The following is a 14,343-nucleotide window of genomic DNA, read 5'->3' as shown; positions in this document are numbered from 1 at the left end:
AATGAGGGGATTGTGATGGATCAGACTATCACATCTATATATCAATCACTTGCTGTACATGTTCTCTTACTCTGACAACTATTAGCCTAAAGGACACAGTATCTGAGTGCATCTGGCTCGTGGTGTCCGCAACTCAGTCAATCAGTCAATGATACATGTCTAAACATATGTGTGTGAAAGATCTTTCAAAATGCATACCAAAAGATTAGAGAAAGGACAGATTATGTTCAATATGTGATGAGGTACATGGGTTTACTCTCCTGAAAAAGAAAAAAGGGTGCACTACACTGTTCCACTCGTTGTATTAGGCAAACGCATGAGTAGTGAATACAGTATATATAGCAGAGCGCTAGTTCCGTAGTTTTTTTTTTTTATACTTAATTTCTGAGTTGTTTAATGTGTTTTTTTTAATTTATTTTGTCTGTTTTGTTTTGTTATGGTTTATTTATTTATTGTTCTTCTGTACTATGAAGCCTCAATCAGGGCATTGCTGCAAAAGAGCCCTGTGCTCAGTCAATTCTCCCTGAATAAACAATGATGATGTGTGTATAGCAGAGCGCTAGTTCAGTATAGCAGAGAGCTAGTTCCGTATAGCAGAGAGCTAGTTCAGTATAGCAGAGAGCTATAGTTCAGTATAGCAGAGAACTAGTTCCGTATAGCTAGTTCCGTATAGCAGAGAGCTAGTTCAGTATAGCAGAAAGCTAGTTCAGTATAGCAGAGAGCTAGTTCAGTATAGCAGAGCGCTAGTTCAGTATAGCAGAGAGCTAGTTCAGTATAGCAGAGAGCTAGTTCAGTATAGCAGAGAGCTAGTTCAGTATAGCAGAGCGCTAGTTCCGTATAGCAGAGAGCTAGTTCAGTATAGCAGAGAGCTAGTTCAGTATAGCAGAGAGCTAGAGAGCTAGTTCCGTATAGCAGAGCGCTAGTTCCGTATAGCAGAGCGCTAGTTCCGTATAGCAGAGAGCTAGTTCAGTACAGCAGAGCGCTAGTTCAGTATAGCAGAGAGCTAGTAGCAGAGAGCTAGTTCAGTATAGCAGAGAGCTAGTTCAGTATAGCAGAGAGCTAGTTCCGTATAGCAGACTAGCAGAGAGCTAGTTCAGTGTAGCAGAGAGCTAGTTCAGTATAGCAGAGAGCTAGTTCCGTATAGCAGAGCGCTAGTTCAGTATAGCAGAGAGCTAGTTCAGTATAGCAGAGAGCTAGTTCCGTATAGCAGAGAGCTAGTTCAGTGTAGCAGAGCGCTAGTTCAGTATAGCAGAGAGCTAGTTCAGTATAGCAGAGCGATAGTTCCGTATAGCAGAGAGCTAGTTCAGTATAGCAGAGCGCTAGTTCAGTATAGCAGAGAGCTAGTTCAGTATAGCAGAGAGCTAGAGAGCTAGTTCGGTATAGCAGAGCGCTAGTTCAGTATAGCAGAGAGCTAGTTCAGTATAGCAGAGAGCTAGTTCAGTATAGCAGAGAGCTAGAGAGCTAGTTCAGTATAGCAGAGAGCTAGTTCAGTATAGCAGAGAGCTAAAGCTAGTTCAGTATAGCAGAGAGCTAGTTCAGTATAGCAGAGAGCTAGTTCAGTATAACAGAGAGCTAGTTCAGTATAGCAGAGAGCTAGTTCAGTATAACAGAGAGCTAGTTCAGTATAGCAGAGAGCTAGTTCAGTATAGCAGAGAGCTAGTTCAGTATAGCTAGTTCAGTATAGCAGAGAGCTAGTTCAGTATAAACGAGAGCTAGTTCAGTATAGCAGAGAGCTAGTTCAGTATAGCAGAGCGCTAGTTCAGTATAGCAGAGCGCTAGTTCAGTATAGCAGAGCGCTAGTTCCGTATAGCAGAGAGCTAGTTCAGTATAGCAGAGAGCTAGTTCAGTATAGCAGAGCGCTAGTTCAGTATAGCAGAGCGCTGGTTCCGTATAGCTGAGAGCTAGTTCCGTATAGCAGAGCGCTAGTTCAGTATAGCAGAGAGCTAGTTCCGTATAGCAGAGCGCTAGTAGCAGAGAGCTAGTTCAGTATAGCAGAGAGCTAGTTCAGTATAGCAGAGCGCTAGTTCAGTATAGCAGAGAGCTAGTTCCGTATAGCGTATAGCAGAGAGCTAGTTCAGTATAGCAGAGAGCTAGAGAGCTAGTTCAGTATAGCAGAGCGCTAGTTCAGTATAGCAGAGAGCTAGTTCAGTATAGCAGAGAGCTAGTTCCGTATAGCAGAGAGCTAGTTCAGTATAGCAGAGAGCTAGTTCAGTATAGCAGAGAGCTAGAGAGCTAGTTCAGTATAGCAGAGCACTAGTTCAGTATAGCAGAGAGCTAGTTCAGTATAGAAACACACACAGGACTAGTTCCGTGGAGCAGAGAGCTAGTTCAGTATAGCAGAGAGCTAATTCCGTATAGCAGAGAGCTAGTTCAGTATAGAAACACACACAGGACTAGTTCCGTGGAGCAGAGAGCTAGTTCAGTATAGCAAAGAGCTAATTCCGTATAGCAGAGAGCTAATTCTGTATAGCAGAGCGCTAGTTCCGTATAGCAGAGAGCTAATTCCGTATAGCAGAGAGCTAGTTCAGTATAGCAGAGCGCTAGTTCCGTATAGTAGAGAGCTAATTCCGTATAGCAGAGAGCTAGTTCAGTATAGCAGAGAGCTAGTTCAGTATAGCAGAGAGCTAGTTAAGTATAACAGAGAGCTAGTTCAGTATAGCAGAGAGCTAGTTCAGTATAACAGAGAGCTAGTTCAGTATAGTAGAGCGCTAGTTCAGTATAGCTAGTTCAGTATAGCAGAGAGCTAGTTCAGTATAACAGAGAGCTAGTTCAGTATAGCAGAGAGCTAGTTCAGTATAGCAGAGCGCTAGTTCAGTATAGCAGAGCGCTAGTTCCGTATAGCAGAGAGCTAGTTCAGTATAGCAGAGAGCTAGTTCAGTATAGCAGAGAGCTAGTTCAGTATAGCAGAGCGCTAGTTCAGTATAGCAGAGCGCTGGTTCCGTATAGCTGAGAGCTAGTTCCGTATAGCAGAGCGCTAGTTCAGTATAGCAGAGAGCTAGTTCCGTATAGCAGAGCGCTAGTAGCAGAGAGCTAGTTCAGTATAGCAGAGCGCTAGTTCAGTATAGCAGAGAGCTAGTTCCGTATAGCAGAGAGCTAAAGCTAGTTCAGTATAGCAGAGAGCTAGTTCAGTATAGCAGAGAGCTAGTTCAGTATAACAGAGAGCTAGTTCAGTATAGCAGAGAGCTAGTTCAGTATAACAGAGAGCTAGTTCAGTATAGCTAGTTCAGTATAGCAGAGAGCTAGTTCAGTATAACAGAGAGCTAGTTCAGTATAGCAGAGAGCTAGTTCAGTATAGCAGAGCGCTAGTTCAGTATAGCAGAGCGCTAGTTCAGTATAGCAGAGCGCTAGTTCCGTATAGCAGAGAGCTAGTTCAGTATAGCAGAGAGCTAGTTCAGTATAGCAGAGCGCTAGTTCAGTATAGCAGAGCGCTGGTTCCGTATAGCTGAGAGCTAGTTCCGTATAGCAGAGCGCTAGTTCAGTATAGCAGAGAGCTAGTTCCGTATAGCAGAGCGCTAGTAGCAGAGAGCTAGTTCAGTATAGCAGAGCGCTAGTTCAGTATAGCAGAGAGCTAGTTCCGTATAGCGTATAGCAGAGAGCTAGTTCAGTATAGCAGAGAGCTAGAGAGCTAGTTCAGTATAGCAGAGCGCTAGTTCAGTATAGCAGAGAGCTAGTTCAGTATAGCAGAGAGCTAGTTCCGTATAGCAGAGAGCTAGTTCAGTATAGCAGAGAGCTAGAGAGCTAGTTCAGTATAGCAGAGCACTAGTTCAGTATAGCAGAGAGCTAGTTCAGTATAGAAACACACACAGGACTAGTTCCGTGGAGCAGAGAGCTAGTTCAGTATAGCAAAGAGCTAATTCCGTATAGCAGAGAGCTAATTCTGTATAGCAGAGCGCTAGTTCCGTATAGCAGAGAGCTAATTCCGTATAGCAGAGAGCTAGTTCAGTATAGCAGAGCGCTAGTTCCGTATAGTAGAGAGCTAATTCCGTATAGCAGAGAGCTAGTTCAGTATAGCAGAGAGCTAGTTCAGTATAACAGAGAGCTAGTTCAGTATAGCAGAGAGCTAGTTCAGTATAACAGAGAGCTAGTTCAGTATAGTAGAGCGCTAGTTCAGTATAGCTAGTTCAGTATAGCAGAGAGCTAGTTCAGTATAACAGAGAGCTAGTTCAGTATAGCAGAGAGCTAGTTCAGTATAGCAGAGCGCTAGTTCAGTATAGCAGAGCGCTAGTTCCGTATAGCAGAGAGCTAGTTCAGTATAGCAGAGAGCTAGTTCCGTATAGCAGAGAGCTAGTTCAGTATAGCAGAGAGCTAGTTCAGTATAGCAGAGAGCTAGAGAGCTAGTTCAGTATAGCAGAGCACTAGTTCAGTATAGCAGAGAGCTAGTTCAGAATAGAAACACACACAGGACTAGTTCCGTGGAGCAGAGAGCTAGTTCAGTATAGCAAAGAGCTAATTCCGTATAGCAGAGAGCTAATTCTGTATAGCAGAGCGCTAGTTCCGTATAGCAGAGAGCTAATTCCGTATAGCAGAGAGCTAGTTCAGTATAGCAGAGCGCTAGTTCCGTATAGTAGAGAGCTAATTCCGTATAGCAGAGAGCTAGTTCAGTATAGCAGAGAGCTAGTTCAGTATAGCAGAGAGCTAGTTCAGTATAACAGAGAGCTAGTTCAGTATAGCAGAGAGCTAGTTCAGTATAACAGAGAGCTAGTTCAGTATAGTAGAGCGCTAGTTCAGTATAGCTAGTTCAGTATAGCAGAGAGCTAGTTCAGTATAACAGAGAGCTAGTTCAGTATAGCAGAGAGCTAGTTCAGTATAGCAGAGCGCTAGTTCAGTATAGCAGAGCGCTAGTTCCGTATAGCAGAGAGCTAGTTCAGTATAGCAGAGAGCTAGTTCAGTATAGCAGAGAGCTAGTTCAGTATAGCAGAGCGCTAGTTCAGTATAGCAGAGCGCTGGTTCCGTATAGCTGAGAGCTAGTTCCGTATAGCAGAGCGCTAGTTCAGTATAGCAGAGAGCTAGTTCCGTATAGCAGAGCGCTAGTAGCAGAGAGCTAGTTCAGTATTGCAGAGAGCTAGTTCAGTATAGCAGAGCGCTAGTTCAGTATAGCAGAGAGCTAGTTCCGTATAGCGTATAGCAGAGAGCTAGTTCAGTATAGCAGAGAGCTAGAGAGCTAGTTCAGTATAGCAGAGCGCTAGTTCAGTATAGCAGAGAGCTAGTTCCGTATAGCGTATAGCAGAGAGCTAGTTCAGTATAGCAGAGAGCTAGAGAGCTAGTTCAGTATAGCAGAGCGCTAGTTCAGTATAGCAGAGAGCTAGTTCAGTATAGCAGAGAGCTAGTTCAGTATAGCAGAGAGCTAGTTCAGTATAACAGAGAGCTAGTTCAGTATAGTAGAGCGCTAGTTCAGTATAGCTAGTTCAGTATAGCAGAGAGCTAGTTCAGTATAACAGAGAGCTAGTTCAGTATAGCAGAGCGCTAGTTCCGTATAGCAGAGAGCTAGTTCAGTATAGCAGAGAGCTAGTTCAGTATAGCAGAGCGCTAGTTCAGTATAGCAGAGCGCTGGTTCCGTATAGCTGAGAGCTAGTTCCGTATAGCAGAGCGCTAGTTCAGTATAGCAGAGAGCTAGTTCCGTATAGCAGAGCGCTAGTAGCAGAGAGCTAGTTCAGTATAGCAGAGAGCTAGTTCAGTATAGCAGAGCGCTAGTTCAGTATAGCAGAGAGCTAGTTCCGTATAGCAGAGAGCTAAAGCTAGTTCAGTATAGCAGAGAGCTAGTTCAGTATAGCAGAGAGCTAGTTCAGTATAACAGAGAGCTAGTTCAGTATAGCAGAGAGCTAGTTCAGTATAACAGAGAGCTAGTTCAGTATAGCAGAGAGCTAGTTCAGTATAGCTAGTTCAGTATAGCAGAGAGCTAGTTCAGTATAACAGAGAGCTAGTTCAGTATAGCAGAGCGCTAGTTCAGTATAGCAGAGCGCTAGTTCAGTATAGCAGAGCGCTAGTTCCGTATAGCAGAGAGCTAGTTCAGTATAGCAGAGAGCTAGTTCAGTATAGCAGAGAGCTAGTTCAGTATAGCAGAGCGCTAGTTCAGTATAGCAGAGCGCTGGTTCCGTATAGCTGAGAGCTAGTTCCGTATAGCAGAGCGCTAGTTCAGTATAGCAGAGAGCTAGTTCCGTATAGCAGAGCGCTAGTAGCAGAGAGCTAGTTCAGTATAGCAGAGAGCTAGTTCAGTATAGCAGAGCGCTAGTTCAGTATAGCAGAGAGCTAGTTCCGTATAGCGTATAGCAGAGAGCTAGTTCAGTATAGCAGAGAGCTAGAGAGCTAGTTCAGTATAGCAGAGCGCTAGTTCAGTATAGCAGAGAGCTAGTTCAGTATAGCAGAGAGCTAGTTCCGTATAGCAGAGAGCTAGTTCAGTATAGCAGAGAGCTAGTTCAGTATAGCAGAGAGCTAGAGAGCTAGTTCAGTATAGCAGAGCACTAGTTCAGTATAGCAGAGAGCTAGTTCAGTATAGAAACACACACAGGACTAGTTCCGTGGAGCAGAGAGCTAGTTCAGTATAGCAAAGAGCTAATTCCGTATAGCAGAGAGCTAATTCTGTATAGCAGAGCGCTAGTTCAGTATAGCAGAGAGCTAATTCCGTATAGCAGAGAGCTAGTTCAGTATAGCAGAGCGCTAGTTCCGTATAGTAGAGAGCTAATTCCGTATAGCAGAGAGCTAGTTCAGTATAGCAGAGAGCTAGTTCAGTATAACAGAGAGCTAGTTCAGTATAGCAGAGAGCTAGTTCAGTATAACAGAGAGCTAGTTCAGTATAGTAGAGCGCTAGTTCAGTATAGCTAGTTCAGTATAGCAGAGAGCTAGTTCAGTATAACAGAGAGCTAGTTCAGTATAGCAGAGAGCTAGTTCAGTATAGCAGAGCGCTAGTTCAGTATAGCAGAGCGCTAGTTTCCGTATAGCAGAGAGCTAGTTCAGTATAGCAGAGAGCTAGTTCCGTATAGCAGAGAGCTAGTTCAGTATAGCAGAGAGCTAGTTCAGTATAGCAGAGAGCTAGAGAGCTAGTTCAGTATAGCAGAGCACTAGTTCAGTATAGCAGAGAGCTAGTTCAGTATAGAAACACACACAGGACTAGTTCCGTGGAGCAGAGAGCTAGTTCAGTATAGCAAAGAGCTAATTCCGTATAGCAGAGAGCTAATTCTGTATAGCAGAGCGCTAGTTCCGTATAGCAGAGAGCTAATTCCGTATAGCAGAGAGCTAGTTCAGTATAGCAGAGCGCTAGTTCCGTATAGTAGAGAGCTAATTCCGTATAGCAGAGAGCTAGTTCAGTATAGCAGAGAGCTAGTTCAGTATAGCAGAGAGCTAGTTCAGTATAACAGAGAGCTAGTTCAGTATAGCTAGTTCAGTATAGCAGAGAGCTAGTTCAGTATAACAGAGAGGCTAGTTCAGTATAGCAGAGAGCTAGTTCAGTATAGCAGAGCGCTAGTTCAGTATAGCAGAGCACTAGTTCCGTATAGCAGAGAGCTAGTTCAGTATAGCAGAGCGCTAGTTCAGTATAGCAGAGCGCTAGTTCAGTATAGCAGAGCGCTAGTTCCGTATAGGCAGAGAGCTAGTTCAGTATAGCAGAGAGCTAGTTCAGTATAGCAGAGAGCTAGTTCAGTATAGCAGAGCGCTAGTTCAGTATAGCAGAGCGCTGGTTCCGTTATAGCTGAGAGCTAGTTCCGTATAGCAGAGCGCTAGTTCAGATAGCAGAGAGCTAGTTCCGTATAGCAGAGCGCTAGTAGCAGAGAGCTAGTTCAGTATAGCAGAGAGCTAGTTCAGTATAGCAGAGCGCTAGTTCAGTATAGCAGAGAGCTAGTTCGTATAGCGTATACAGAGAGCTAGTTCAGTATAGCAGAGAGCTAGAGAGCTAGTTCAGTATAGCAGAGCGCTAGTTCAGTATAGCAGAGAGCTAGTTCAGTATAGCAGAGAGCTAGTTCCGTATAGCAGAGAGCTAGTTCAGTATAGCAGAGAGCTAGTTCAGTATAGCAGAGAGCTAGAGAGCTAGTTCAGTATAGCAGAGCACTAGTTCAGTATAGCAGAGAGCTAGTTCAGTATAGAAACACACACAGGACTAGTTCCGTGGAGCAGAGAGCTAGTTCAGTATAGCAAAGAGCTAATTCCGTATAGCAGAGAGCTAATTCTGTATAGCAGAGCGCTAGTTCAGTATAGCAGAGAGCTAATTCCGTATAGCAGAGAGCTAGTTCAGTATAGCAGAGCGCTAGTTCCGTATAGTAGAGAGCTAATTCCGTATAGCAGAGAGCTAGTTCAGTATAGCAGAGAGCTAGTTCAGTATAACAGAGAGCTAGTTCAGTATAGCAGAGAGCTAGTTCAGTATAACAGAGAGCTAGTTCAGTATAGTAGAGCGCTAGTTCAGTATAGCTAGTTCAGTATAGCAGAGAGCTAGTTCAGTATAACAGAGAGCTAGTTCAGTATAGCAGAGAGCTAGTTCAGTATAGCAGAGCGCTAGTTCAGTATAGCAGAGCGCTAGTTCCGTATAGCAGAGAGCTAGTTCAGTATAGCAGAGAGCTAGTTCCGTATAGCAGAGAGCTAGTTCAGTATAGCAGAGAGCTAGTTCAGTATAGCAGAGAGCTAGAGAGCTAGTTCAGTATAGCAGAGCACTAGTTCAGTATAGCAGAGAGCTAGTTCAGTATAGAAACACACACAGGACTAGTTCCGTGGAGCAGAGAGCTAGTTCAGTATAGCAAAGAGCTAATTCCGTATAGCAGAGAGCTAATTCTGTATAGCAGAGCGCTAGTTCCGTATAGCAGAGAGCTAATTCCGTATAGCAGAGAGCTAGTTCAGTATAGCAGAGCGCTAGTTCCGTATAGTAGAGAGCTAATTCCGTATAGCAGAGAGCTAGTTCAGTATAGCAGAGAGCTAGTTCAGTATAGCAGAGAGCTAGTTCAGTATAACAGAGAGCTAGTTCAGTATAGCTAGTTCAGTATAGCAGAGAGCTAGTTCAGTATAACAGAGAGCTAGTTCAGTATAGCAGAGAGCTAGTTCAGTATAGCAGAGCGCTAGTTCAGTATAGCAGAGCACTAGTTCCGTATAGCAGAGAGCTAGTTCAGTATAGCAGAGAGCTAGTTCAGTATAGCAGAGAGCTAGTTCAGTATAGCAGAGCGCTAGTTCAGTATAGCAGAGCGCTGGTTCCGTATAGCTGAGAGCTAGTTCCGTATAGCAGAGCGCTAGTTCAGTATAGCAGAGAGCTAGTTCCGTATAGCAGAGCGCTAGTAGCAGAGAGCTAGTTCAGTATAGCAGAGAGCTAGTTCAGTATAGCAGAGCGCTAGTTCAGTATAGCAGAGAGCTAGTTCCGTATAGCGTATAGCAGAGAGCTAGTTCAGTATAGCAGAGAGCTAGAGAGCTAGTTCAGTATAGCAGAGCGCTAGTTCAGTATAGCAGAGAGCTAGTTCAGTATAGCAGAGAGCTAGTTCAGTATAGCAGAGAGCTAGAGAGCTAGTTCAGTATAGCAGAGCGCTAGTTCAGTATAGCAGAGAGCTAGTTCAGTATAGAAACACACACAGGACTAGTTCCGTAGAGCAGAGAGCTAGTTCAGTATAGCAGAGAGCTAATTCCGTATAGCAGAGAGCTAGTTCAGTATAGAAACACACACAGAACTAGTTTTGTATAGCAGAGAGCTAGTTCAGTATAGCAAAGAGCTAATTCCGTATAGCAGAGAGCTAATTCTGTATAGCAGAAGTGCCACCCCAATATCTTAAAATATGATTGGCTATATGCCCAGTCATTTACGGTAACGTGTGACGTTGGTACGCTGCAAGAACGTTATACTATCTAACGTAGGCTAACGTGCTAATGTCAGACAGTTGGCTGACAGACGCCTCGCAAATCACATCAACTATTTTTGCTGGTTACAATAACGGTGTTATCGGATAGTACAGTGTCTTTTTCTCTGTAACTTTTGAAAACGCCGAAAAATTTAAATTGACTTAAAAGACATAGCCGTCAGCCGAGTTTGGTCCGGAGTTTAGCTGCTAAAGTTATCTTCTGTCCTGTCGTTTGAAGCAAACCTTTTAGCTCTGGCATTGGTCTCCCATTATGTATTTATCTATCACTTCACTGGATTGGAAGTCCATTTTCCAGGCTATCGCACGCCCCCTTCATTGAGGCAGAGGTTAGGTTTGCCTCCCCTATGTGCTTTTTCACTGTGGTTTTATGACAGATCAGCCAGACTAAATAGCTTCTTCACATACGTGAAATACATTACATTACATTACCTATTATATGGATACAAACGACATATAATAAAAGTGTCTACAAATATTTCAGTGATGACAAACAATGAGAAAGCAAAAGTCATGCGCTCAACCCAGTGTGTGAGGGATTGCACAATCTGAGATGAGGCGCAGCTCGTCGCTGCCTCACCTCGCGAGTCGCCTCTGTTTGAAAAGCACATGGTCAAATTCAGCGATTTTGATTATAAAAATGATCGGAATCATACAAAAAAATTAATTTAAGTAAAGATCAGTAGATACATATTAATATTGATTTTATCATTATTTGTTTTTTACTTTTCATGAGGTATGTGTATGACCCGTTTTCTACTGCCGGGCGCTTCACTGCAACTGAACAAACTTACCACTCTCCTATTTCAGTTTGGTTTTTAGAATGAGAGAATTTTAGGAGGATGCCATTACTGTGGCTCAACTAGGAGTCAGGTGCAAATGGGCCTTGTCCTGACAAGCTAGACTCAAAGAGTAATGTAAAGGGAAAATAATATGTGTTCCCACTGTCACAGTTTTTCAAGAACACAGAGAAGCTAGGCCATGCCTGATGCAGCCTCTGTTGATTTTCTGTTCCTATAGTTGGCCCTTTTTTTTTGCTTAATACCTGATGGAGATCTGTGACGTAATGTGCTTTGGTGAAGTGGACTGGAGTGGGTGGTCGGGAGGGTATTGGGGTGGGTGGTTGGGTTGGCCTGTGCCCGTGCAACATTCAACACAGGAATGTTTATGATGAAACTGTTACCAGAGCACAAAATTGTTTACAACAAAGTTATTCATAGATCTAGCCTCATAATTTTGTTGTCAAAGTGCACCAGATTGATGCACTGCACTTTAAAATGTGCAAAATGTTCTTATATATAAAATATATTCCCCCGGGGAGCATGCCCCGGACCCTCCTAGGGGGTTTGCATCGTTGTCACCTTTTTCATCCCTGATGAGTTTGCACCCCTGGGCATACGTGAGTGTATATGTCTGCGCAGGCGCTCCTGCTCACACTTCATGCCACCCCTGCATACGTCAGTGCCCCACTGGTGCCACCCCTATAAAAAATGTCTGGACACGCCCCTGCAGAGCGCTAGTTCCGTATAGCAGAGAGCTAATTCCGTATAGCAGAGAGCTAGTTCAGTATAGCAGAGCGCTAGTTCCGTATAGTAGAGAGCTAATTCCGTATAGCAGAGAGCTAGTTCAGTATAGCAGAGAGCTAGTTCCGTATAGCAGAGAGCTAGTTCAGTATAGCAGAGAGCTACAGAGAGCTAGTTCAGTATAGCAGAGCGCTAGTTCCGTATAGCAGAGAGCTAGTTCCGTATAGCAGAGAGCTAATTCAGTGTAACAGTATACCTTTAAATGAAAAGTATACCTTATATATAATTGCACAAATTCAGTACATCACTGACTCTGGAAGCGCATACACACATGGTGGTAAGCAAATGCAAGCAGCGCACACACATGCCAACCCCCCCCCCCCCCCCCCCCCCCCACACACACACACACGCATAGACTTACACACCCACACACGCACAGACTGACATACACACACAGCTGAAACAGTTTGGCAGCTCAGCTTACGTGTGTGCAGAAGCATATATATTGGCTACACACACACACACAGCTAAATGAAGTGTATGGCCCCCGCCAGATGTGCCATTGTTCAGGCAGGCTCCCTCTCTCTCCCGATGGCCTTGTGCCCTACCTAACAATCCCCACTCTGTGGCCCGCAGAACGGAGCCGTTGTTCATGGCCCGCACAGAGAAGAGAGGGAGAGAGACGATAGCGAGGAAGACAGAGGGGGGGTGGGGGTTAGAGATAAAGAGAGGGAGAGAGAGAGATGGTCCAGCTGTGATGGACAAGACAACAAAACAGCATCTCATACACTGGGGGGGGGGGGGGGGGGGGGGGGGGGGGGGGGGGGGGGCTTTGGGGGAGAAGGGTCACACAGTGGTATTGTTCATGAGGGCGTGGGGGTGCAGCGGTGTGGGGGTGGGGTGTTGTAGGTAGGGGGGGTGATATGAGATGAGCAGGCCCAGTGTAGGGGGTACTGGGGGGGTGATATGAGCAGGCCCAGTGTAGGGTGTACTGGGGGGGTTGTTGGGCTTAGCTACTGGGCCATGAGATGGATCACCTCTTATCTTCTACTAAGCTGTGATACCCACAGGGGGGAAATAGTCCTATAGTTTTATTCCAAATGGCACATATAAACATCCTTATTAACCAGGATGCCTGAAGCTGTAATGTGGAGTATAGCACGTATCAATTTTTGGGCACTAACCTCAGCAACTATGGCAATGTAATTCACAGTGTGTGTGTGTGGGTGTTTGTTCAGGCGCGTACACCTACCTGTACACACGCTTTTCATCAATTTCATATTGAAATGTGTAACTTGGATTATATCTCTGTCTGCCTGTGCCTTTATTTCTGGTTTCCGTTGCAAATACATGTGTATGTTCAGATTACCGCGGTATATTAAGCACACAAATCTTCCTCATAAACACAAATATATATTTCTATTTGTATATATTTCTTAAACTTCTTAGACCGTTGCACTGTTTGTTTTGTATTGTGTTGTAATGTATATTTTGTGTAAGCACATTGAGAGCCACTTTACCAAGTCAAATTCCTTGTTTGTGCAAACTTACTTGGCCCATAAAACCTGATTCTGATTCTGATAAAACACCTGTCTGCGCTCCCAAGCCTGTCCACTCCTCTCACGATGTCGTCTTTGACATGATCCCTCGCGCACACATGTCCCCGCTTTGGCCTCGCCCGAGGAGGGACCGCGCGCTCCGTCAGAGGGAGGGAGCGCGAGCACAGCCACCACACGGAATGTGACGCGAAAGTTACTCCAGTCCACCACTGCGCGCATGAAAAAATGCTGCGCGACTAATTGTAGCGAAACGAAACATTAAATGGGATTATTATTGGGATTAACAGAGAGAGTAATTTTGTGGCTGGTCAGAGAGTTTTCCTCGGAACAATGAATGCTCATTTAAAGCCACTTCGGGTTATCGGAAGACTACCTGAATAGACCTGCCTGGTTTAAAAGAAACTAACGCACGCTCTAGCCAGTTGGAGAGTGACCGCCTCACTTTCAAAATCGTTGAGTTCGGAGTAATTTACACAGAGTTGTTAGTTTTCCAATAGACTCAGCTGTTTTAAAAGGGTGAGACTCCGTAGTTACGAGGTGGATTCGTATGTGAATAATATATGTTAATAATTTGGTGCCGGGATGAACCTGTGATACTCTGGCGGACCCCACAGCCGCGTCTGACTGGGGGGAGTCGTTGATGGAGGTTTTAAGTGGGACCTGCTAGGATGGACGTGGTTGATGAAACGGAAGCCTTACAGAGATTCTTCGAAGGTAGGATCTTTATCTCTCTACGTTTAAGTAATGTGGGTTTTAACGTAAGCCTATACTGGCTACAGCATACTGTGTTTTTTCCCTGTAAGTAGCCTACTGTGTTCCTCCTTTTGGAGTTTAATCCTTTGCCATTTCAATTACAGTTTTACTAGAATGTGTGAAAACAACAGTATGAACCAGATCTGTCAACACCTTCACCCTAATGTATTAATCAAGATACGATTACAAGATCTATACTATTCTTAGGTGAAATGATAATTCAGTTGTCATATTTTCAATTTCTTTCTTTCCTTCTTGCTTTCCTTCTTTGTTTGTTTGTTTGCTTGTTTCTTTCTTTCTGTCTTTCGGTCTGTCTGTATTTTGATGAAGTTTATGCAACACATTTGTCTGAACAGATGGGATGTCAGGTCACAGAGTCTGTGACAGACAGAGAGATGGATGAGGAGAACGAGGAGGAGGAGGAGGAGGAGGAGGAGGTGGGTCACTCTGACTCACTGGGGATTTTGGGGAGCTCTTCCCCCCCCACCTCTCTCTCTCCCTCTCCCTCCCTCCTCTGCTCCCCCCTTCTGTCACCCTTGCTGAAATGAGGCAGATGATGCTCTCCAGAAGCTTCTGCATAGGGGCACACAGCATCATGGGAAAAAGTAGAGTTGGGAAAGTTTGGGCAGGGGCTGCACACACACTAACCACACACACACACACACACACACACACACACACACACACACACAC

At 44.5% G+C, this 14,343-nt stretch overlaps 1 protein-coding gene across 6 annotated transcripts in view; it reads left to right on the top strand.

Annotated features, from left to right (window-relative positions):
- The first annotated feature begins 13,007 nt into the window (after nucleotides 1-13,007).
- myrf (myelin regulatory factor) overlaps nucleotides 13,008-14,343 on the top strand; it is a 52,017-nt gene continuing 50,681 nt past the window's right edge. For 5 of the 6 annotated variants that reach the window (XM_031564638.2, XM_031564637.2, XM_031564636.2 and 2 more), the window contains exon 1: nucleotides 13,009-13,611. In XM_031564638.2, the coding sequence (XP_031420498.1) occupies nucleotides 13,566-13,611 (46 nt within the window). In that variant the 5' untranslated portion in view covers nucleotides 13,009-13,565. Of the gene's footprint in view, nucleotides 13,612-14,343 lie in introns of all 6 variants that reach the window. The other variant, XM_031564633.2, reaches the window with a different exon arrangement.

This window comes from Clupea harengus, chromosome 3 (genome assembly GCF_900700415.2).
Source record: "Clupea harengus chromosome 3, Ch_v2.0.2, whole genome shotgun sequence".
NCBI classification, from domain to species: Eukaryota; Metazoa; Chordata; class Actinopteri; order Clupeiformes; family Clupeidae; genus Clupea; species Clupea harengus.
Note: the sequence above shows the minus strand (reverse complement) of the source record. Positions and strands in the feature narration are given on the sequence as shown.